Source organism: Triturus cristatus, chromosome 2_2, assembly GCF_964204655.1.
Source record: "Triturus cristatus chromosome 2_2, aTriCri1.1, whole genome shotgun sequence".
Lineage (NCBI taxonomy): Eukaryota > Metazoa > Chordata > Amphibia > Caudata > Salamandridae > Triturus > Triturus cristatus.
The window spans coordinates 197,384,207-197,408,315 of NC_140582.1; the positions used below are offsets into that span (position 1 = coordinate 197,384,207).

The window sequence follows — 24,109 nt, forward strand, 5'->3', positions numbered from 1 at the left end:
TTCCAGCTCTCCGAGATATCTGACTTTAATCTTTTTTTTGTCATATGCTTATTAGTAAATAGTGGTGTGAGGGTGTAATATGGAGTGGGAGGACAACCTTGCAGAAGGCTTTGTAGAAGACTTTGTAGGTACTGGTTTTTCAGTAGAGGATGATGGCCTTTGTACGTTGTGGATTATGGTAAACCGCTCATACTGGGGTTATGCAGTCAATTATTGCTATTGTGAGAATTGAAGGATTTTTTGGTAGAAAGTTGTCTGAAAAAAGTGAGGTATATAGTGCAACAACTTGTGTGAGACCTGAATTGTGCAGATTACTTTCCAAATTTAGTGGCAGTTAAATCTTTAGACACATTTGATTAAGTGTTAATCACTCTGAAGCGATGTCTTTTACCCAAATATTAATTGCACCTCAGTGGCTTTATGAGCAGGATATGTGGAGTTGTGAGGGGATTGACTTTGTCAGGCAGTTTAAACTCGCATCCAGAGCGGTCTGGTAGATTGCAGGTGCTTTTTCAGAAACAAAGCTAGAAGACTGCAGTAAGGTATTAGATGCCCTTACTGCCATAGGACTGTGTGATGAAAGCTGACTTAAACCACACTCTTGCTCTGTTTTTGCTTTACCATCAAATGGAGGTGTGCTTCTTTGAAGGTGATGCAGGTTGTTTTCACTGTGTGGGAGCATCATGAGATTACGAATATGCAGAATATCTCACTTCCATATAGCCCTTCGCACACCAGCACCAAGACCTCCGCCTGGGACGCCCCGGAGTCTCATTGTGGCCAAAATGCTGAATTCTAGAGACTCACATATAGCATTAGGGCTGGTGAGGGTATGGAGAATGACATTCATTCAATAGGAAGGCAAACCGTCTCTGGCCCGCGATGGTCAGGGACAACTCAGAAACTTTTCAATTAGAACCTTGAATTAAGCATGAGCCTCAGACGGCCGGGGAGGGGGATCAAGAGGAGGGGGGTTCATGTGGTGTATCAGGTCAGTAGAGAGATCTCAAAATGTGGCCCAGACCAGACTATCCATTATAACCAGATAACAATAAGTCAATGTAAGGCACTAAAATATGCTAACGGTGAGATGCAAAAAAGAGCAGATCGGGGCTCAGGAGTCAAATTGACTGGTAAACTATTGTGAATGTATTCAGTATGTGATCGGCTAATTAGTATAGGTTGGTTAATTAACTTTGGGGATAGGTGGGCAATAGTGTCTCTTCTTAGTGGGAGTCTGATACATCCCTTGAATAATGCTTAAGTGGGGCTAAGGCTGCAAAACTGGGTGGGTAGGGAGGAAATTAGAAAAATGCACTGAAAATTGGTGTTATTGTTGTGAGTTGGGGTGGATCCTGGGGGTTATTTGCAGTTATGGTTCATTTTATCTGCCGTTCAGTCATATGAGGTCACAAGCCAATATCATATCTTAAGTGAGCCTTACATGACCGAGGCAGACACGGATCTAAAACAGTAACTGCATATTTGGAAATTGAGCATGGTATGGAATAGTGCAAACACGAGGAAAAACGTAAACTTATTACAAGGAATGTGCAGGATTGAATAATTAAAAAAATAAAATAATAATAATTAGTCCAGTATTGGAACTTTCATAGATTCACATGCTTGAATCATTCCCCGTCGTCGAGATGGGAGTCCCCGGTAAATCAGAAAGGCAATGCAAAGCTATCACAAACTAGAAACTAGGCCTAGGCCCATTTCAGTGTTATAACATATCCACCTCTTTTTGTAAAAGAGACCAAATAAAACACACAACAAATCAGAACAGCCTCACCTTTAAGAACCTTCCTGAGAGAACCTCAGGCCTTCAGATTTTCTACCGCACGTTGTGCTAGGGAGTCTCCATTGAGCTCTGCTCAGTTATTCCTTATTCTGCTACTTTTGAGAGAATGCTTTAGCTATATATTTCCAGATTACTCTACAATCTTGGTCTGTTCTCTATCATGGCAGACAAGGAGAAAAAAGGCCTTTTTAGAGATTGTGCCCCTGCTCTAAAAAGAGGCTTTATGTGGATGACCCTCATAAAGATTGCATATTCTGCTTGTATCCGGACCACAAGGCCAAGGACTGCAAGTTATGTCATACCTTTTCTACAAAAACCTTGAGGGATCGAGAGGGATGCCTCCTTACTTGGCTCCATAAGCTAAAATCCAGAAGAGATCCAGTCTCTAGTGACGACCGTGTTGAGGCCTCATCTGCTTAGTCTTCTAGAAGATCTGAAAAAAGGTCTGACCCTATTTCTTCTGAAGAGTCCTCAAAAAGCCTCTAAAAAAATCCTCCCATGGGTCTGACACAATCAGTCCAACTAAATCTCCTCACCGAGGTGAAAAGGAGAGGCAAGGACTTAAAACAGGAGAAAGTGGAGTGAGGAAGTCGAGCTCTGTTCCTCCTCCTTCCCCTCCTGAGGGAAGAAAAATGTTCAAGAAACCCTCCTGTTCCTCTTGAGGTACGACCGGAAAGAAAGTTACTACCATCAACGAAGCAGTCAAAGACACCGTCGACGACGAAACAGTCATCGACATCGTCGACGCGGACTGAGAAGGGTCAGTCTCTACAGCTTTAATCAGTTCCGATGACTTGATCGTCGCCAAGACCTTTGACGGTGTCGACGAAGGCAGTTCCAACTCCATCGACGGAGGCTACGACGCCAGTGACGAAAAAGCTGTCGACACCAACAGCAATGACTACAACGACCAAGACAGCGACAAGAACGACGGTGATGACCGCATCGACGACAGTAACGACGACGGTATCAACGACAGCGCTGTCTTCTTCGTCGACAGGAGTAAAAAATTCTGCAGAGGAAGACAGAAAGTGCCATGTGACTCAGCTAGCAAGGTGACCCCTCTACTACCTCTGTAAGAGGAGGACTCTGATGATTACGATCCTTTCAGATATGCCCATAGCCCTTCATAACTACACCTTAAGTGCCAGGAGGAGGATTCTGAAGAGGGATATGAAGGGGAACAGGACTATGATCCTCCCCAGGTCTACCATAGAGGATATCAAGAGGAGATGGTCTGTATGCCGTCCTTGTTGATTTGGGATTTGCAATTTATGCTGTCGGACTACAAATGGAGATTTCCAACACCATCTTCGGCTCTGGAACAGGGCTCAGTTCCCACTGGACCAACCTCGGTACCTTCCTTCCCCGGGTGCCACCTCTACTGCTGCAATTAATAGAGGATTCTCCACCAACTACTCCTTTTACCCAACAAGATACCTCGGATGATGACCAAGGGGTCTCTGATTTCCCAGACCCGCATGGGGAGTGGGATGATTATAATATCCCTACTCCTTCTTCCCCTTCACCGGTTCCTGTGGATTCTCTGCTTGGGGACATAGGTGGTCTCCACAATCTGCTTGAAAGGGTGGCTAAGAGGTTTGATCTGCCTATGCCTTCAGTTCAGACAGACTGTTTCTTCTATGACTTTAAGGAAACCTATAAGAAAACGGTCAGAACCATTCCCATTGAAAATCATGTACGGGAAGAGGGTCTTAAAGTCATGAAGACCCCAGCCATGGTGGTCCCGGTGCTTCCTCCATTGGAAAAGAAATATAAAGACCCAGAAGATAGCCCTGCCTGCCTATCGAGTCTGCCGAAACCAGACTCCGTCATATCACAGGCAGCGCAGCGGCAGCTCCTCAAACTACACCTCCAGACAAAGAAGGCAGACGTCTGGACAATGCGGGAAAGAGACTCTCCTCTGTCAGGCCTACTGGTCAAAGCAGCTAACGCTTTAGCGATCCTGGGCCGCTGCGACTGCCAGATGTGGTGTGATTTCTTTCTACTTCCAAAATTGGCAACAAATAACCTCAGATCTTTGTGTGCTCAGCATAGTTCAATTTGTACATACGTTGGAGTTTGTTCATCCTTCTCCAAACACCCCTCCTCGCATCCACTTGACAAAACAGCTCCGTCTCCTGCGCCTAGAAGTCAAACAAACGTTGCAGAAAGGGGCAATAGAAGCGGTCCCTTTATCCCAAAGAGGAAAGGGATTCTACTCTCGGTTCTTTCTGGGTCGAAAAGTGGCGCCCTATCCTAGATCTGAGGGAGCTCAATACCTATCTCATAAAGCAGTTGTTCTGAATGATCTCCTTACAGGATATACTTCGACTTCTAAATTCGGGAGATTTCATGGCCACTTTGGACCTAGAGGACGCATATTTTTACGTCCCCATTCATCCGTCGCACAGATAGTTCCTTCGCTTTACAGTAGCCAAGAGCCACTTTCAATTCAAAGTCCTCCCTTTTGGCCTCAGATCGGCGCCAAGAATCTTTATGAAAATTCTAGCTCAGGTAGCAGCTTTCCTCAGAAGACAATAGCACCAGGTGTTCCCCTACCTAAACGACTGGTTGCTAAAAACCCCCTCCAAAACCTCAGTCAGGAATTCGGTGACAGCCTGTACAAAGCTGTTCAAGAGTCTAGGTCTTACCCTCAACAGGGGAAAAGTCAAACTTGTGTCCGTCCAAGAACGTCTTTTTTCTGGGAGCCATGTTGGACACGTCCCTGAACAAGGCATTTCCGTCCCTCGAAAGGCAAACCAAACTGATGTCAATGGCCAGTCTACTTCTAAAAAGGTCACTTTCAGTTCTCCTCTACAAGGCCTTTCTGGGATCCATTTAGTCTTGCATTCCTCCGATACCCCACTGCAGACTACGAATGCTTCGTCTCCAGGAACAACTGGGCTTAGTGGCATCAGGTGCAGGGGTATTTCGAGGACATGATCACGGTCACTACACCAATGAGAGAAGCCGCTTCATGGTAGATTCACAAGGAGAACATTTCCCAGGGTCTCTTCTTCTTGGTCACCCCAGCTCCTCAAATAATTACGACCGATGTATCCCTGGAGGGTTGGGGAGCGGTCTTTCAGGACCTCCAGATAAGTGCTCGATGGCAACAGCATCTTAGTCTTTTGCACATCAGTCTGCTAGAACTCGGAGCCATTCGCCTAGCCCTACAGGCGTATTTCCCGAGAATGAAAAATTAATCGGTACTGATAAGAACAGACAATACCACAGCCATGCATTAGGTCAACAAACAGGGTGGCACGAGATCCCGTCTGTTGTCTGTGGAAGCTCAAGGTATCTGGGAATGGGCGATCCTACATGGGGTTTCACTGAAAGCGGAGCATCTTCCAGGAAATCTCAACGAGATGGCAGATACGCTAAGCAGGCTAAAGTCAGTCTGCCACGAGTGGGAGCTGGATCAGAGGACACTGGATGACATCTTCTGACTATGGGGCACACTGTCCATAGATCTGTTTGCGACACCGGAAAACAGGAAATGCCGGTAGTTCGCAAGCTGGCATCACCTTCTCGGATCCTGGGGGAGTGCGTTTTCGATGGCATTGTCTACGATTCCCCCCCCCCCATTCCTCTTCTCACAAGGCTTCTCAGGAAGTTAAAGGCGGAACCCTGCAAAATGATTCTCATAGCACCGTCCTGGCCTCGCCAGTACTGGTACACGGACCGTCTTCTGTCAGTGGGGCAACCGATTCCCTTGGATCCTATCCCGTCATTGCTGACGATGTCCCAGGGCCAAGTACTGCATCTCAATGCCAGATCCCTGTAATTATCAGCATGGCTCCTGAGCACAGAGTTTCTCGACCTGAAGCTGTCTGTAGAATGTAGAGACATCCTTGCCCAAGCTTGTGCTCAGAGTACAAACAAGACAAACCGCATGAAGTGGAAGAGGTTTTGTCACTGGTGCCAAGAATCAGGAGTTCATCCTTTCTCTTCTTCGACTCATGAAATCCTTCCTTACATCCTTTCTTAGGCAAAATCGGGCCTGGCTCATGCGTCTATTAAGGTTCACCTCGCGGCCATCTCTCGTTTCAGAACAACATCTTCAGGCCCTTCTCTTTGGTCAGCAAGAATAATGAAACAATTTTTGAAGGGCGTTTTTTGAGTCTTCCCTCCGATTAAGCCTCCTCCACCACTGTGGCACCCTAACGTGGTCTTGGCTCACCTCATGAAACATCCCTTCGAGCCTATCCATAAGGCAGACTTAAAATTCCTGTTGTGGAAGGTGGCTCCTCTTCTGGCTCTTACATCGGCTAGAAGGGTTAACGAATTACAGGCACTAACTATCCAGGAGCCTTTTCTTCAGTTCAAGAATGACACAGTAGTACTCTGTACAAACCCTAAGTTAATCTCTTAAGATGCCCTTGGATTTTCACTTAAACGACCCTGTGGTTCTTAAGACTTTTTACCCTCAACCTACAACTCCGGCTGAGAGATCACTTCATTCACTAGACATTCAGCGTTGCTTAAAATTCTATCTACAAAGAACTAAACACTTTAGAAAGTCACCTCAGCTCTTTGTGGCGTACAGTGCTCCTCGTAAGGATTTCCCCCTTTCTAATCAAGGAATTGCACGTTGGATTTCCAGCTCAAGCCAGTATTGTCATCAATTAGCTGGAAAACCCATACCGGGGTCCGTGCTCACTCCACGAGGGCAGTCTCTTCCTCTACAGCCCTCTTGGCTAGGGTACCTATCCGGGACATCTGCAGAGCAGCCACCTGGAGGAGGATCCAAACCTTTACCGGACATTACTGCTTGGATTCTTTGACATGTAGTGATACAGCAGCGGGCCAAGCAGTCCTGAGGAATCTATTTCAATAGCGGTGAGCTTTCTGTTTCATCCCTCCTTCCTTTTATTTCCTAACCCTCGCACATTCTCTCGTAAATTTTGTTTTCTTTTTTCAAGTTATACTATTTGCATATAACATTTGCACATTTTCAAGAAGCTTGTGACTGTTTGCTGTTTCTTGGAAGCTACTACATAATCCCGCAAATAGCTTAAATGCTTTGGGACAGAAGGGACATCACTTTCATTTGCGTATATGCACCCCCCAGACTACAGAGACAGATGCTAGAGAAACTTGCCGCTATGCTTCTGGAAGCGGGCTCCGGCACTCACCGTATTGGGGGAAGACTTCAATGATGTATTGGACCCCTTATCTGACGGTACGACAATTCCAACCGGAGGCCCCAAGGAGACGCAACTTAAGCGTTTTGCAGACACACTGGCATTAATTGATATATGGTGCAGACAACACTCCCAGACCAAAGCTTACTCCTTCTATTCAGGCGCTCACAAAGCCTTCTCGAGGATAGATTATATTCTAGCCCCAGCAGGTGAACTAGCAGAGGTACAAAAAATAGAATACTTGGCGAGAGGTCTCTCGGACCACTCCCCCTATGGCTCACAGTGGGCTTCAGTACAAAGTGCTCGGCCGGGGAGTGGAAGCTCAATGCCTGGGACTTAAAAGACCCCAAAGTGGCCAAGGAAATTCGGGTAGACTCGGAACTCTACTTTCGAGAAAATGTGGGGTCCATAGCCTCAGCCATTACACTATGGGAAGCATACAAATCCGTTCTACGGGATAGAGCCTAGAATATTATAGCCTATAAGAAGCGGAAAGAATATGAGATGATTATGGGACTTGAATCCCAACTCCTTCGAACCGAAACACAAGCCCTCATGAGCGAGGACCCCTCCCTGTTAAGGAGAATACACATTCTCAAGCGGGAATACTCTGACCTGGCCAAGAAAGACACGCGGCATGCGATACAAGCCATGCACCGGCGCCTATATGACACTGGAGACAAAACTGGCAGGTTGCTCGCATGGCTCAGTAAAAAAGAGTTGAATAGTAGATGGGTGGCCCAGATACAGCCAGTTGATGGTCAAACCCACACAACGCCGACCGAAATAGCCAATGCCTTTTATGCCAAATGCAAATAAAGGCCTACCTCGATAACATAGAGTTCCCTAAATTTAGTGATGAGGGCTGCACAGACACTGGAGAAAGAAATTACACTCGAAGAAATCGGGGAAGCCATTGGTCCGTTGAAAACCGGAAAAGTTCTGGGTCCGAATGGGTTACCACTGGAACTTTTTAAGCAAAACGCAGCTCTATTCAGCCCTCACCTGCTTAACCTGTTTTTAGAGGCACAGATGGCGGTTAGTCTTCCCAAAGACCTGCGAACAGCCACAATTGTGGTAATACCCAGAAATATAGCTCATACCGACCCATCTCCCTTATTAACATAGAAACAAAAATACTAGCTAGAATACTAGCCAACAGGCTCACCGGAGTAATATCCAGCCTCATTCACGAGGACCAGTCGGGCTTTATGCCAAAGAGATCGACACAAATTAACCTTCGGAGGCTACATAACTGGCTGGAAGTAGCGAATACCACAGAAGACCCCCACCTCATCGTGTCACCCTATGCTGAGAAAGCATTTGACACGGTCCACTGGCCTTTTCTCATGTCCGCCCTGGAGGAGTTTGGCCCTATGTAGGCAATGGATAACTATTCTCTATGAAAGACCCCTGGCCAGGACACAGGTCAATGGAGTAGTTTCATGGGAATTTCCAATAGAACGCGGGACACGTCAGGGGTGTCCTCTGTCCCCCCCCCTCCTCTTCCCTCTGGTGTTGGAGCCTCTTGCGTGTGTCATCCGAACTCATCAAAATATAACGGCTATTCAAACTAATACAACTGAAGGTTCTACACCGCACGTACTATACCAGAACACTGCTGTATAAATTACACAAGATAGATACACCACTTTGCCTTCAGCAATGTGGAGCACGCGGCACATTCTGGCACACAATCTGGCAATGCACAGAAATTAACATGTACTGGAAAGCAATTATGCACACAATTTCGCAGGTAACCGGAATAACGGTTGTGCCGGAACCGAAAAGATGTATACTCAACATCTGGGAACCGACAGATCTCAATCATGCGGCACAAACTTGGGTAGCGCTAGGTATGGCATTAGCAAAAAGAAATATTGCACAACTATGGGGAGCCAGACAGACGCCCACGGTGGGTAGGTGTTGTCGAGATATGGACGACTTAATGGTAACTGAAAAATCAGTGTACATACATAGGCGATGCCCCAAAAAATGGACACGGGTTTGGGGCAAGTGGAATCTGTATCTGGGAAATATTTGCGATCCCCCACAGGAAGAATAACAATCAGAAGATACAGATTAGCGGCTGTGTAAATAGAACGTACCAATACACTATATAAATAAATGTGGACGAAATGAGGGTATACACGAAAACCCGACATGTATATGGACAAATCCTTGTTGTTCGTGGTCTGGCTACAGTCCATTAATCTGATGTATGCAACAGTGAAAACGTATGGTATTGTAGCAATGATTGTAATTGAAAATTTTAATTAAAAATATATATATTTTTTAAATATATCTATCTATCTTCCGGGGGGGGAGGGAATGAGTCCTTAGATGAGCCTATTTCAGTATATGCTGATGACATCCTTCTGTATGTCACAACCCCGAAGAAACGCTCCCGAGTATCATGACTAGTTTGGAGGGCCACGGTGCACATGCAGGATATAGAATTAACTGGGAGAAATCTTGTCTTTATCCGGTGGGTTAGGGTGAAGGGTCATATGGACACATTAGTCAGCTCTAGATAGCACCCAATGGCATAAAATATCTTGGAATTTACGCCACCACAGATAAAGCAGAAGCTCTAAATCGCAACCTTTACAGAGTACTCAAAGATTTTAGCACAGATGTAGAAAGATGGAAATCTTTGCCATTAACACTGCTGGGCAGAGCAGTGCTTTACAAAATAATAGTCCTCCCCAAACTCCTCTATGTCCTTCAAAACAGATATCAACCGGTGCCAGAAGAGGCATTCATCAAAATTGATGACACACTGAGGACATTCCAATGGGACGGGAGACTCCCCAGGATAGCACTTGCAACACTACAACGCAATCAATACAATGGGGGCCTATCCCTACCAGATATCGGAGCCTACTACTGGGCGGCTCACATGATTGTGGTAAACGACAGGGAGCATATGCCAGGAGACCACCCCACATATACACTGGAACGCACACAATTTAAAAAGCGCTCACACATACACTACCTCTATGGAGGGAAGGGCACCGCAAAACTTTTAATGGCCACACAGGTGGTGATACCAGTGTGGAAAAAAGCGGAAAGGCAAATGAAGTTGAATAACCAAGTTACAAGGGAAACCCCTCTCTGGGTGGGTGGGCGACTTAAAGAATTCACAAAGCTGTCTGGATTTGGGGAATGGGACCTGCTGGGGATCGCACAATTAAAATACATATTGGACCATACTGAGCCTGCAGCATTTTTCTTCTTCCAGACGGAATACGACTTGCACCAGACGCAATACTATAAATACTTGCAGTTAGCGCACACCTGTAGGGCACAGTGTATAGACATAGACAATCTCCCGGAATATGCCCCGTTGGGGGGATGATTCTTAATGGGCGAAATCAAGGAAAAGGCAGTCTCCTGGACATACCGAACCATAATAAATAACAAACCGCACTCTCTCTTGAAATTGAGAGTGAAATGGGAGATAGAACTAGGAGAGATTGACGACCTAGATTGGGAGATTGCGCTGATGCACACCTGGGAGGTGACTAGCAAGTCCCGCCTTAAACTGATTCAATTTAAATATCTGCATAGGACATATTATGATAGAGCTAGACTGCATCTTATAGGGAGGGCTAACACACCCAACTGCCTTAGATGCAACATGGCCAATAGCACTTATTTCCACCCGATATGGGAATGCCAGCACATACAGAAATACTGGACAACCCTACTGAAGGAGTTAGAAGACATCCTAGAAGATAAGATACCCCTAAACCCAAAGTTTATTTTGCTAGGGATACTTACAGAAGTGGATCTCCCCAAAAACAAGCTAACGCTGCTTAATTTAGGACTAGTAGTGGCCAAACAAGACTGGGCATGCAAATGGGGAACAGCACAAAGCCCCTCAGTGGATGAATGGAGGAGGGTAATCGAAATGTATATGTCAGGGGACAAAACGACTTACATAACCCGAGGTTGTCCCAAAAAGATCCAGAAAATATGGAAACCATGGATACAACATTATGGTCTCCTGATGGAGGACTCCCAGTGAGCCACCAGGGTCATGTGGTGGCTGGTGGGGGGGACGCGGGGGAGGGGCCTGAGAGACAGGAGAACTGAGTTACCAACTCTGAAAACGTATTTGTTACTGTCATACATATTACTGCCGTTGAATAACAATGTTAATGTAATACTGAACAAAACCTTGCTTTTTGGAAATCTCCACTGTATCTGTACTGAAATCAAGAGAATACCAATAAAAATATTTATAAAAAAAAAGATTAAATGCTTATTTTGATAATTTTCAGAGTCTAGATTGAAAAAACAATTTGATTTTTCCTACTCTTTCTGTCCTTATGTACTATGTCTGAAAAGATCAGGACAAAAAATGTGCTCACAACTGCTAGCTACCCTGATTCAAGCATGTGGATCTATGAAAGTTCCAATACTGGAGTAAGAAGATAAGTTACTTACCTGTAACTTTAGTTCTCCAGTATTGGAAGTTTTCATAGATTCACATGCGACCCACTCTCCTCCCTTGAGAAAGCTCATCCTTCATATAAGCCTTTATGGTTATCCTATAGCACCACTGCTGCAAAAATCTGAAAGTCTGAGGTTCTCTCAGGAAGGTTCTAAACGGTGAGGCTGTTCTGATTGGTTGTGTGTTTTATTTGGTCTCTTTTACAAAAAGAGGTGGATATGTAATAAAACTGAAATGGGCCTAGGCCTGGTTTCTAGTTTGTGATAGCTTTGCATTGCGATTCTGATTTACCGGGGACTCCCATCTCGACGGGGAATCATTCAAGCATGTGAATCTATGAAAGCTTCCAATACTGGAGAACTAAAGTTACAGGTAAGTAACTTATCTCAATTGGTACCACATAGATATTGCATATGTACATGTGGCTGCGGATTTTGCTCGTTAGTAGGGAGTTCCTAAATATTTTTCCACCTTCAGTCCAATTTAGGGTACTGGCAATACTTATTAAACATTCTGTTAATTTCAGATATGTCAACAGCATTACGGATCATGAATTATGGATCATGAGGGTGTATAAATCTCCAGGGTATATTTGGTCAAAGGAAATTAACTCTCATTAAAACATGTTAATGTGGACACTCCAGAGTTCTTACGACACATTCCTAAAAGGAGACCACTTAATGATTAATGCTACTTTATGGGGCAGAGACCTCAACACAATCTTGGACAAACACAAGGACAGATCCACCACATCTGTGCGGCTTTTGTCTCAAGCGACACAGTCCGTTGTTGGGCGCATACAGTCTTCTCACTAGGTGGACCTCTGGAGGCATTTTGATCCTAGTAAAATAGAATTTTCATTCTGCGGCTCCAGACCATGATGCTTTCTCCTTTATTGGATAGAATCCAAAGATATGTGCACACATACCCAGTGGCAGTATATATTCTCTCACGTACGTTATAAGATCATTCCCCAGTGGTAGCAACAATACAATTGTCTCCTTTAGTACACATGACCAGGCCTTGGGTACTCCCTTAGGCAGCTCTGGTGACAGTATCCAGATCGGGGTTCAGGCAGAGAATCACTGAGTTATTTGAGCACAACATGAGCTGGGTGTCCAAGTTCAGTGATATGGGAAACAATGAATTATTACATCAGTGGAGTCTGCGTGTCCATACAATGAAGCATACTTAATACTATACGACCTACGCTGACTTGACTGGAAGTCAACTTTAACATTTTAGAGATGCAATGTTCAGGGTGCCCCAAGTCAACAAGGAATTAAAGAAGCTCAAGACACAATTGCCCTACCGGTAGCAGGCAGATAGGGAAGGTAAATATTTGGGAAAGCAGATGAGGGTCCACAAGTATGATGAGGGTGACTGGCCCAGTAGGACATTAGTCCAGGTACTGGCCCCCAAGGGATCATCGAGGGACATTAGAGATAGAGGCCACCTATGCCTCACCACCGGGCAGATAGCAACACAGTTTAATGAACTGTTTGCAGACCCATATGTGTGGACGCAGCAATGTCCAAACTCCTTACTCCAAGAATATATTTCTGAAGTCACACTTGAGTGGCTAGAGGCAGAATAAAAGGGAACCTTTAAATATGCCCCTCATTCCAGAAGAACATTTACTGACTATGTAATGAAGCTTTAGATGATAGTTCCCTTCCCATCCTCCTTCCTTGAGGTAATTGGTAATTGTTATTTTACCATACCAGAGAAATTGCCAACTTAATGTAATTCATATAGACTGCTATCCGTTCTTGATCTAGATGCTAAATTATAGGCAAAGGCCATACCTAACCGCCTCTATTCATATACGAGGGGCTGCCTGGTGTCTCATGAACAATCAGGACTCATACTAGGTGGGTCCAGAGTGGATACCTTGCAAGTCCTTTTCTCCATTACTCATCAGGTGGATCCCACCCCTCCAAGAAACAGCAATATTCCAGTTACTCAAAAAGCTATCCGGCTCTATCAGCTGGATGTACATGTTCGAGACAGTGCACCAAATGGGCCTGGGAACCTATTTTCTGAGCTGGGTAGAGCTGTGAAACAGTGGCCTGTGTCACGATAAATGGCCAGCTAGCCCAACCTATAATGATACAAAATGGAGCAAGACTAAAGGGGGTGCCTGTTGATGCCATTTTTTCGTTGGCACTGGAGCTCCTTATTAGAATCATTTAAGACACAGCACTGTCAAAGAGGGGTAAATGTACTAGGTCAGCAATATACTATCTCAGTGTATGTAGGTTTCATAATTCCCTGCTAAACATCCCACCTGATGCAAAGTCCCAATCTCTCTGGAATGGGCGCTCCTATTGCACCAATTCAGACAATCCCAGACCCCGGAGGCCCTGGTCACCGACATACATACCCCCGACACCGCACCGCCTCATGCGGTACAGGTTCCCAAGGCAGGGGATCCCCCCCAGTGACCCTCCACACCACCCTCAGGCCTGTTGGGTTCACCCCTGCTCACCTGACGTTCCTCCCGGTTCCCCACACCAGATCGCGTACGTGCCCCCCCCCCCCCCCCCCCCAGGTGGGAGGCAGCTATATTATCGAGTGGGCAATGGCAGACTTATGACATAAACCTGGCCCAATCATTCAGAACCCCATGGCACTTCCCAGTTTGGTTATCCCCCCCCAGATTTCTTTACGGGCAAAGATCTGCTACAGCACAGGCCGCATCTACACGGAACAAGACATAAACGTGCTCTCTCTATTCTGCTACTCATGTAACATACTCATGTCCACGGAATGTGAGGTATGTATGCTTATGTTAATAAATGCCAATAAAAAGAATTATCCAAAAAAAAACATCCCACCTGAAATGCACCCTCCATACTCCAAGTTTGTGCTCTTTGGGCAATACTTGGGCTACATAGTAATTGGGATAAGTCATACTCATTACAGATAACACATTTCATACATATTTTGAGTTCCCTTTGCGATGGCAACTGGAGCCTGTCCGATATCTTGGGGTCAAGATCCTTTGCTATATAGATCTTGTGTTGAAAGAAAACTATGGGCCAATGATGCTTAAAGTTCAAGACAAAGTAAAAACATTGCATGTGCTTCCCCTCTTAATGACCGCATGAGCAGCAATCATCAAAATGGTATTCTCTGCCTCTTGTTATAAATGTACCAATCCTCCTCAGGTAAGCCTTCTTCCACCAGATACAGTCCATACTGGCAAGGTTATTATTATGGGCTAATAAACAACCAACGATATCACAGCTCTCCCTCAAATATAGAGGTGGCTTTGCGATTCCCAGTGTCAAACATTCTTACTGGGCAGCTCAAGCCAAGCACACTTATAGCTAGTTTAATGCATTGTACCGAATGCCCTCTCTCGCGATAGATGCAGAAAGGGCAAGGCCTAGACCCTTAAATACTGTAATAGCTGAGACTGTACCCAGACACATTGCAACACGGTTGTTAATGCTGTATACGCAGGTCACAACCTGGCAAAGTTGTCAGGAACAAAGCTGATGTATTCCCCTAAACTCCCCTTGCTTACAAAACACTTCCTATCAGGTAATACTGAGCCTTTAAGCAATACAACTCGCTGCATTCAATGAAATGTCAAAGTGTTAGGTGATCTATTTATAGATAAATTGTTAATCTCATTAGATTAGTTTAGGCAGGGACGGGAAACGTTGTCTCTTGATATCTTCTTTTATTTTTTATTTATTTATTTATTCATTTTTTGTCCTCATACATGCCACCAGGAACACTCTAGATGGGATTCCTCCCTATCCCCCAACATGCAAATTCTATGGCGACCCTTCATAATGCCTATGGAGGAAAAAAGAAGAGTCGTCCCAGAGATAAGACTGTACCCTTGTCCAACTCCCGTTCACCACATCTGGAAGGCCACTGGTTACTGGGGAGGACCGGACCAACAGTCCTCTGGCATAATCATAGGACCCATTTTACCTCTCTCTCTCCAGGCCACCAATGCCGCCCATGTCTTGCAAATACTGGACTCATCACAAGCCATGTCTGAATGACTAATAAAAATGATTTGTTTTAAGCAATCTGCAAAAGAGGGGGGGGGGGGGGATTCTGATTTCCAAGATCTACAAATTTCCCTTCTTGCAATAATTATTACATAAAACACAAATCTCACTGCTAGAGTGTTAATATGATAGTTAGACATGAGACCAAAAAAGATTAGACTCGGGCTAACCTCAATCTGCTGAAGCAACACATCCTCAAGAAAACCACGTACCTCCTTCCAAAAGAGCTAAATTCCGGGGCAGTCCAGAAAAATGTGCAGGTCATCAGAAGCCGGGTACTTACATCTGGGACAATGATAAATCCTTCCGGTTACCTTTGACAGTTTCCCGGGAGTCCAATAGACCTATAAGCTGTGTAGAGATGATTCCTCCTCAGTGAAGCTAGTTTCACCACTGCCTGCAACACAGTAAAAGAATCACACCAGAGCTTCCATGTTTGCTCAACATCCCCTACGAGGTTGCTGCCCCAGAGTTTCCCAAACTCAAGGTTCCCCCGATCCCCAGCATCTATAAGGGCCGAGTACCAAAAAGATACTTACCGCTTCCATATTCCTGTTCTGGAAACTGAATCAAGTAACAGATTATCTTCACCATATTCCCCCACGACTGCGTTGCCCACCAGGCAGACAACCGGAAAAACTTGAATCTGGACAGTGTCCCGCAATTTAGCCTTGAGATCGACTCCTAGCTGGTCAATTGGGAGTCCTGCCATAGATCTCCCCAGAGTCTGATACTAGCTAGTCTGAGTGGTTGGCAAAGTTGGTCCTGAAGGCATTCTGTGGTGCCAGGACAGCCCCAAATTGGAGCATGTAGAGAGTAATACAGGATTTTTAGATCTCTTCTGAAAAACATCCAGTTATTTAAAGCAGCTTGCAGGGTCTTAAGTCTAACCTTCTTGTAGAACTAGGGATCCCCAAATTTATAAAGAAAAAACTCCTGCCCCAACGGGATATTATGTAACAAGGCCTGAAATAATAAACCAAGAGAAGAGGAATACATTTTATTAGCCAGGATTCTAAAATTCCTAAAATGGAAAGCATGGCAGTAAGACAGCAGGTCAGGTAGAGCTAGTCCCCCCAGCTTTAACCCTCTCCTAAGCTTTTTCCAGGCGATTCTCGGGGTTTTTGTGGTCCAAATAAAGGACCCAATTTTGCCCTGAAGTATAGCAATATCCTTGGTATTAAAGGATAGAGGGATTGAATTGAACAGGAAAGTTAGCTTGGGCAATATTATCATTTTAATAAGTTTGACCCGCCCGTAGATGTTCAAGAGAAGATTAGCCCAGCGTGCCAACAAACATCCCACCTCCTTAGATACTGTCTTCCAACTAATTTTAGATGTATCTGCTAACTTCTGGGCCAGATATATACCGAGATATCTCATATGACTTTGGGCCCCCTGGATTTCAGTTGGACAGTTCCACCCCATTATCTCGGTTTTTTCTTTATTGATTTTATAGCCCGAGACTTTGCCAAATTCGTCGGCCAGTTCAAACAGCCTAGGTATGGCAACTGTGGGATTAGAAGTATACATAAGGAAGTCGTCCGCATACAATGCAAACTTGAGCTCCAACTCCCCTATTTTAAATTACCTAATAAGGCGATCAGCTCTAAGGGCACAGATGAAGGTTTCAATATAAAGTTCAAACAAGAGCGGTGACAAAGGGCACCCCTGCCTAGTACCTCTTGAAATACTAAACCAATCTGTCAGGGTACCATTGACTAGAACTTTTGCTCGGGGTTCAAAATAAAGGGATTTAACAGCCCCAATAAAATTTGGTTTGTCTTTAAATTTTATTGGGGCTGATATCTTCTTGTATTGTAGTCCTGGCATGCCTGAAGGCCTGCTTCTTCACATTCCCTGCAGAACCACCTACCTTCCTTAAGCTCAATACACTGCTCACAGCTGAATTCCCAAGGGGCTTAATCACAGAAAAATATAGCGCAATAAGTGTGGAGAAACCCATTCCTCTTTAGGGGCACGCGGAGGTGGGGTACAAATAAAGGAGAGGCCTTGTCAGATGCACAGAGGCAATACTGCTGCATGCAGACACTTAAAATGTCATTCAACAGCAGACCCAGATTACTGCCCTTCCAACTTCTCTGCAGAGTGCACTGTACACAGGTGAGACTGTACTGTACAGAATGGGCTTCAGAATAGGGTAAAGTTATACACTTGCCAACACCCTATTGCAGATTTCATACATAGGGCCTGGTATTGCCCGCTAGTTAGAGACTTCTGGGTACATTTTCAGAGATGACCCATCACACGGTGCTACCTACGATATTGGTAGCACTTCTTGGATATATCAAGAACGTACCGAAAGAAAGTAGGAGGCTCACTCATGCTGGCCAAGTGGCGGGTGTAATTCGTCGGGTAAGAGGCATAGCACCGAAGGTCGAAAGCAAGATGTCTGACGTGCTCTACTGTAATGTAATGCAGACATTTATACGGATGTGTTACAGCCAAATTCGTGTCCTAGGGATATACTAGCTCCCCTGCATGCATATCTAGCTAATAGATAGAGCTTCAAAAACTACAAATGGAAAGTGCGAGTACTTATTGGTGTAGCCCGTGTGATACAGTTTTTCAAAAATGTGCTAACCTTGTATATTGTGTATAAATATGAGTAGTCGTATTCCCATCAAATTATATCTTAAACTGTTATCTCACCTTGATTATGGGTAAAAATAGCATATGCCATTATGTACTGTAGTGTTATGTTTTTAATCTCAAAACTTTACAAAAAGAATACAGCTACAAATTAATATATATTTTATACTGTGCCAAATTTGATATTTTGAGATTATATTTTTCTGAGGGTATTCGACAGCTCTCGTTTTTAAATATTCATTTTTTATAGTTCCCTAAAGTGAGTAAAATTGGTTTTATTGGTGCAATTTCACAAGATGACTTGGGCATCTATTCATACTCGTAAACTGTCTCAACTGAGAGTACGGCATCCCAGTACTAAAAGCGTTTGTTACAGCAAAGCAGTTTCAATCATTGCAAACTCAAGTCCTAGAAATATTGCTTTTGTGTTCACGGCGGTCAAGTATCCTGATTCCATGCCGGAGTAGCTCATTCAGGCTAGGTCGTTTCTTTGCAGTTTGGTACTTGTAATCCTTAATTGATAAAGGGATAAACAGGACCACAAGTCTTGGTATGCAAATACAATAAGGATATATGAACTATGCAGAAAAAGGAATCTTGAACGATCAGTTACTTTTCTTAAACTTCACCTTTGTAATTGCCAGCTCGCCCCCTATTGTCTACCTGCCCAGTCTGTGGAACGCGGCATCTTTAATATAACTGCTTAGGTTATGGCTTCTAGGATTCAGTGTTTCAATCTGCACGGATTCTAGTACTTATAAGTGATGTTCTATTCTGCGAAATGATGTCGAACAGATGTGAAGGATAATGGTGCACCGCCATTTACATTTCATATAGCTTATTGATTTACAGAAACGTATCTGCTAGTTTGTACATCTGACATGGCAGTCCAGAGAATTTGGATTATGAACATTTCACACTTCATTAAACCAACTGGTGATTATGTTTTATAGGCAAAGCTTATTAACAATATACAGGCATGATGATTGTTGTTCCTTGATTTAATAATTTGAACTGAACATACTGATTTTCTTTGTTTTTTTCTTTTACAGACACTAAGACAAGCGAAAAAATCCAAGAAAGTGGCACTCTTCAGGTGTTTGCAAATCTCTTAACTCCACAGTCTAACTGTACGGCAAAAGTAGCTCACATCATAGCAGAAGTAGCCAAAAATGGTGAGGTTTTCTACGAGAACTTTTTCTGCAGGAACATCTTCAGTTTTTCACCTGACCTGTCAGTATGTTTACTTCATTTTAGCTTTCATTTTGTAGACTAGACTTTATCCATCTCGCATCTTGTGTCCCTTGTGTGAACCCATTGATTTTTTCATATAGTGCTCGAATTATTGTGTGCATGCCTAGCTACCGTCCATACTTCATCCCTACTGTCAATCACTACCATTGTCAATCTTACTTATACGCATATTTGTGCTGTGCCATAAGAATGTAAGATAATGCTGGTCCTGAGTTTCACACATGATTTTGTATCTTACTCTGAAAATAGTGCAGCTGATCATGAGAAGATGGAAATCCCAGGTTAATGTGTTACTAAGATGTGCAGGGTGGCACTAGGAACACATTTTTAAGTCCAACCACTGACTGCTTTAGACTTAAATTACCTCATGTCATCAATTTTTCAAAAACTACCAAGTCACAGAGGTAGTGTGAGCTTTGGGTCAGCCTGTTTCAGCCATTGGTTGTCATGTGTTTTCATGGTTTGCCGTTGCTTGGAATGGGCTGTCCATAAAGGCATTGGTCTTTTATGAATAGTTACATTAACCTATTTGTGTTCTTATTAAGTTTTAATGATGAGGCATCAAGTAGTCCATTTCTTAGATTCAGATACAACATGGATTTACTTTGTTGGTGTGACAATAGTTTGATTTGGTCTTTTATATTACATTGTTACGAAGTGGGTGCTCTATGAATATTTGGATGCCTTAGCTTGTCATAAAGACAGTTATCTACCGCTAATTTCCCATGCATGTTCTTTTCCTTTTTTCTTTGGTGTCTGATTACTTGTTGGAATTAGTTTTTTGGTTTTTTCACAAAGTAAAGTTGTGCGTGCACATAAATCTTCTGACAAATCCTGTATAGATACTTGCCTTATGTCACCAACCCATAAAATGTTTTGCTAAAAGACTACTAAATACCATTTATGTAATATCCATCCTACCCAATTTACACATACCCTTTGCACTTTCCACTAACACTGTTTTTAAAAACTAAACGGGCAGTCTCAAACTCAATCTATTTGCACATTGCTCTAACCATATTATAATAAAGAATGACCATGTTACAAGTAACAAACACCCTTGCACTCCTACTGCATACCAACTGGCTATATTCTTTTTACATTGTAAAAAAACACATTTTTACTACTAAACATGGACTGAGGCATACTTGACCTATTGTCTAATTCCATTCACAACAAAGTATAGCCTTACTAACACTGTAAAATACGGGGGTGATTCTCTTTGGTGGACTCAACCTCTTATGGGAGCGCTTACATAGTTTGTTTGTGTGGATCCTGAATTAAAAGGATGAATATAAAATTATCTAGTGGGTCACTAATCTGAATGTATTGTATTCAGCGTTCAGCGCCACAAATAAATCAAAGGTGCGGCTGCCACTGTGGCGTGCCGTGCTATAAAAAAATTATAAAAGGTTAGGAGAAAGGGTGTCTTGCCTGAAACAGCAGGCAGGTGAAAACAATTTAAGGAAGTAGTTTTACGAGGCTGTAATTAAAGCCTACAGAGTAACAACAAACGTAAGAGGGCCAGTTGTTATGGGAAGTTACAAGATGAGACGAGGCACTATTAAGGAGGGACTACTAGCCAATTGACCAATGAAAAGCCACAGTTTACAAAGGACAATGACACAAGCCAGTGAAAAACATGGGCGGAGAGAGGGCGGAGCTTCAAGTCATTACCTGAATACAGCATGCCTAGCGGAGCAGCTAGATGCAGATGCATCTAGATGTCCGTGTTCCTGCATCTGTGAAAGAGATCTGGATATAGTCAGCATAGGAAAAAAGAGACAGCCCAGCATTTTCGACCAACTCTGCTAGAGGATGAATATATATATTAAATAGCAGAGGGCTCAGCACCAAACGCTGTGGGACTCCACAGGGAAAGGCGTGGGAGTTTGACCTGGCAGAGGAAGAGGAAACCTGGAAGTTTCGGTCATTAAGAAAGGAGCAAAGCCATTCCAGGGCCATTGCATCAAAGCCTAGTGTCTACAGCCCCCCCCCCCCACCCCAAAAGATATGGTGAGATATCGTATCAAAGGCAGCGCAAGGTCAAGCAGGATGAATGCCACAGTTTCTCCCTCATCCATGCGCCGCCTTAACATCTCCGTAACCCCCCAAAAGGGTGGATTCAGTAGAAAAACTTGCTCTAAACCCTGGCTGTGAGGGATGAAGAAAATTCTGGGTTTCCACAAAGGAAGACAGTTAGCCATTGACGTGTTTCTCCAGATTTTTTGAGAGAATGGGGAGCAGAGATATTGGATGAAAGTTGGAAGGATTGGAAGGGTCCAGGATCCCTTTCTTTAGGAGAGGGAGGACCATTAAATGTTTCCACCTTTGAAGGACTATCCCTTTCTTCAGAGAGGTGTTCAGAAGATCCATTAACATGGATAATATGGAGGGATCTAGCTGGCACAACAAGTGAGGAGGGAGGGCGTAAAGGGGTAGCCTGATTTAGTTGCATGAAGAATGCAGTTAAAATATGCAGTATCTAGAGGGAGTCGGGTATCCAATTTAGGTGGAGGGCTGGCACTGTGTAAGGAGTCAGCTGCATAAGTAAACCTGAGGTTCTGCCTGGTTGTAGGTGGAACAGCCTCGTCCAATTGCACTCCCTATGAGCATTTGCTCAACAACTAGGAATGTATATTAACAACTTTGTTGATAAAAAATAGAGGGCAAGTTCCTCACATTGACTATGGGAAAGAGAGGGGGAGGATGCTGACTTCCCGGGGTCAGATAATTCCTTCACCACCTTGTAAAGAGTTTTAGCACAGTTTTGGGCCTTTGCAATCTTTTGAGAATAGAACTCGGCACAAACAGATTTACAGAGACTATGGTATTTTTTTAAAGCAGTTTTGTAATTAGTTTTGCAGTCAGTTCTGAAATTAGTCCGGTTTCCTGTGGGACACTTTTATAGATAGTGGGTTGTTAGAGCTCATGTCGCCAATATTCAGAACAAGCATTGGCATAGCCAGTAGGTCTCGTCTTTGGGACCTTATAAGTGTTTAGACAGAGATGAAATCTGGGGCATTGTTGGAGGATGTTAGTGGGGGAATCGGTGGAGTAGAAGGTCAATCGGGAGATTATCGAGGAGAGGCGCCTTAAAAGATTGTTTCACTGGGCACTGCCACTGCTAAAGCTAGCCTCTACTCGTTGACAATCATTTTAATAAAAGCAAAAGAACACTCAACCGACTACAAAAATAACCACATACAAATAATTAGACAATCACCTCTGATAAACGCAAAATGTGAATGAAATGCGTGAGGTTGGTAAGGCATACTGCACCTAAAAATATAGGATTCACATAGGTGTACACGATAACTAGCAAAATGCATGGATAAGCAGCGCTGTTCTCCAGCAATTGAAATGGCATTTCCGTAGCACGTTAATTTATTTGCACTAGGAAAACGATAGAACTGTCGACTTCCTCTTTAGGCTGTGGGTAGACTGGGGTATCAATCATGGAGGCAGTGTTTGGGTCAAATTAATATAATAAATGTATGCAAAAAAACAAAACTAACACGTTATAACCGGCTAAACGAGAAGAGTAAGATAACAAAAAATTCCCAGAGGGTTATTACACCCCTCCTCCACCCTCCTAGGTATGGCCAATTATTTAAGAATAAGACATTTCCACCAGACGACAACCACTTCTCATTTGGACTGCCATTTCCCAACACCCACCGGTTGCTACGGCCGGTGTCACAATATGCACTGTGTTGAGAAATTAAAACAAGCATACCGTGGACTAGATGTAGATTTGCGTCATCGGAGAAAATGACAGTCCTGTGTACAGCATTGCAATAAAGAAATGGGGATCCATGCATTTTGGCTGTGGGAGGAGCGGCACATGGCATTTCCTACTTCAATATGGGGTGTTGTATAACTGCTCTGAGGGCCGTGTACACTTCCGACCGCACTTTCGTGGGCGGGTAGGAAAGTATGTTAGGTCCGTACTTCTAACCTCAATGACCTGTGGAGCAGACTGTATGCTACACTTCTTGTGTGGGATGAGGAATCAAAGCAGCATGTGCCCCTCAGCACAAAGGGGGTGCAGGCCGCACTTCTTTATTGGCAGTTCCTGCTCGTAACCTCAAAGAGGGGTTCTGGGGTCTAAAAGGGCTTAGTCTCCACTAACCACTTCGGTGTACGTTCTGAAGGGGGTGCGAGAGACTGACTTCATGAATAAAACAACTGGCTACCTATTATACCTAAGAGGTGCAGTGTGCTCCCACTTTAGCCCAGGGTGGTCAGGCTATGGACCTCAGTTCATTGAGCAGGGTGCCAGTCTACGAGTCAGAGGACGGAGGGAGGGCTGTCTGGTTCATATAACTGTAGAGCAGAGGAAAGCTATGGTCACCTAACACAATATTTTCAGATTAGAGTGTTTAAAGGATCATTAAAACAGGGAGCCATCTCATATTCCCATCGCTCATCAGAGTGGAGGCAGTTCGCTACCAGTCGGGGTGTCAGTCAAACAGTTTCTTATTAAAAATAGGAAGGAGAACCCCTTGACATCAATTTGCGCGCTTCAGTCAACTTACCTGAAGGGGATGTGGATGTATCTTGGAGATATCCTATACGGGTCTGGTCTAGTTACCTGGCAGCCAAGCGCAGCCGCCGTCGTTGACTAACGAGTGTCGGGGAGAAGCTCTAAGTAGCGTGTGCATCGTCGGGGTGAGTCCATGGTACAGTCAGGCAAAACATGCCCACATTAAATAATTTGGTGACGTCATGTCTGAACACGGTGAGCCTGGCCGTTACCAGGCTTTGGCTGAGGGTAAAAAAG

The 24,109-nt window shown here is 44.1% G+C and overlaps 1 protein-coding gene across 3 annotated transcripts in view; it reads left to right on the top strand.

Annotated features, from left to right (window-relative positions):
• The window catches only part of RAP1GDS1 (Rap1 GTPase-GDP dissociation stimulator 1), a 629,061-nt gene that overhangs the window by 247,441 nt on the left and 357,511 nt on the right, over window positions 1–24,109 (top strand). For 2 of the 3 annotated variants that reach the window (XM_085641163.1, XM_085641161.1), the window contains exon 3: window positions 19,122–19,244. In XM_085641163.1, coding sequence (XP_085497289.1) covers window positions 19,122–19,244 — 123 coding nt within the window. Of the gene's footprint in view, window positions 1–19,121; window positions 19,303–24,109 lie in introns of those variants that run through there. The other variant, XM_085641162.1, reaches the window with a different exon arrangement.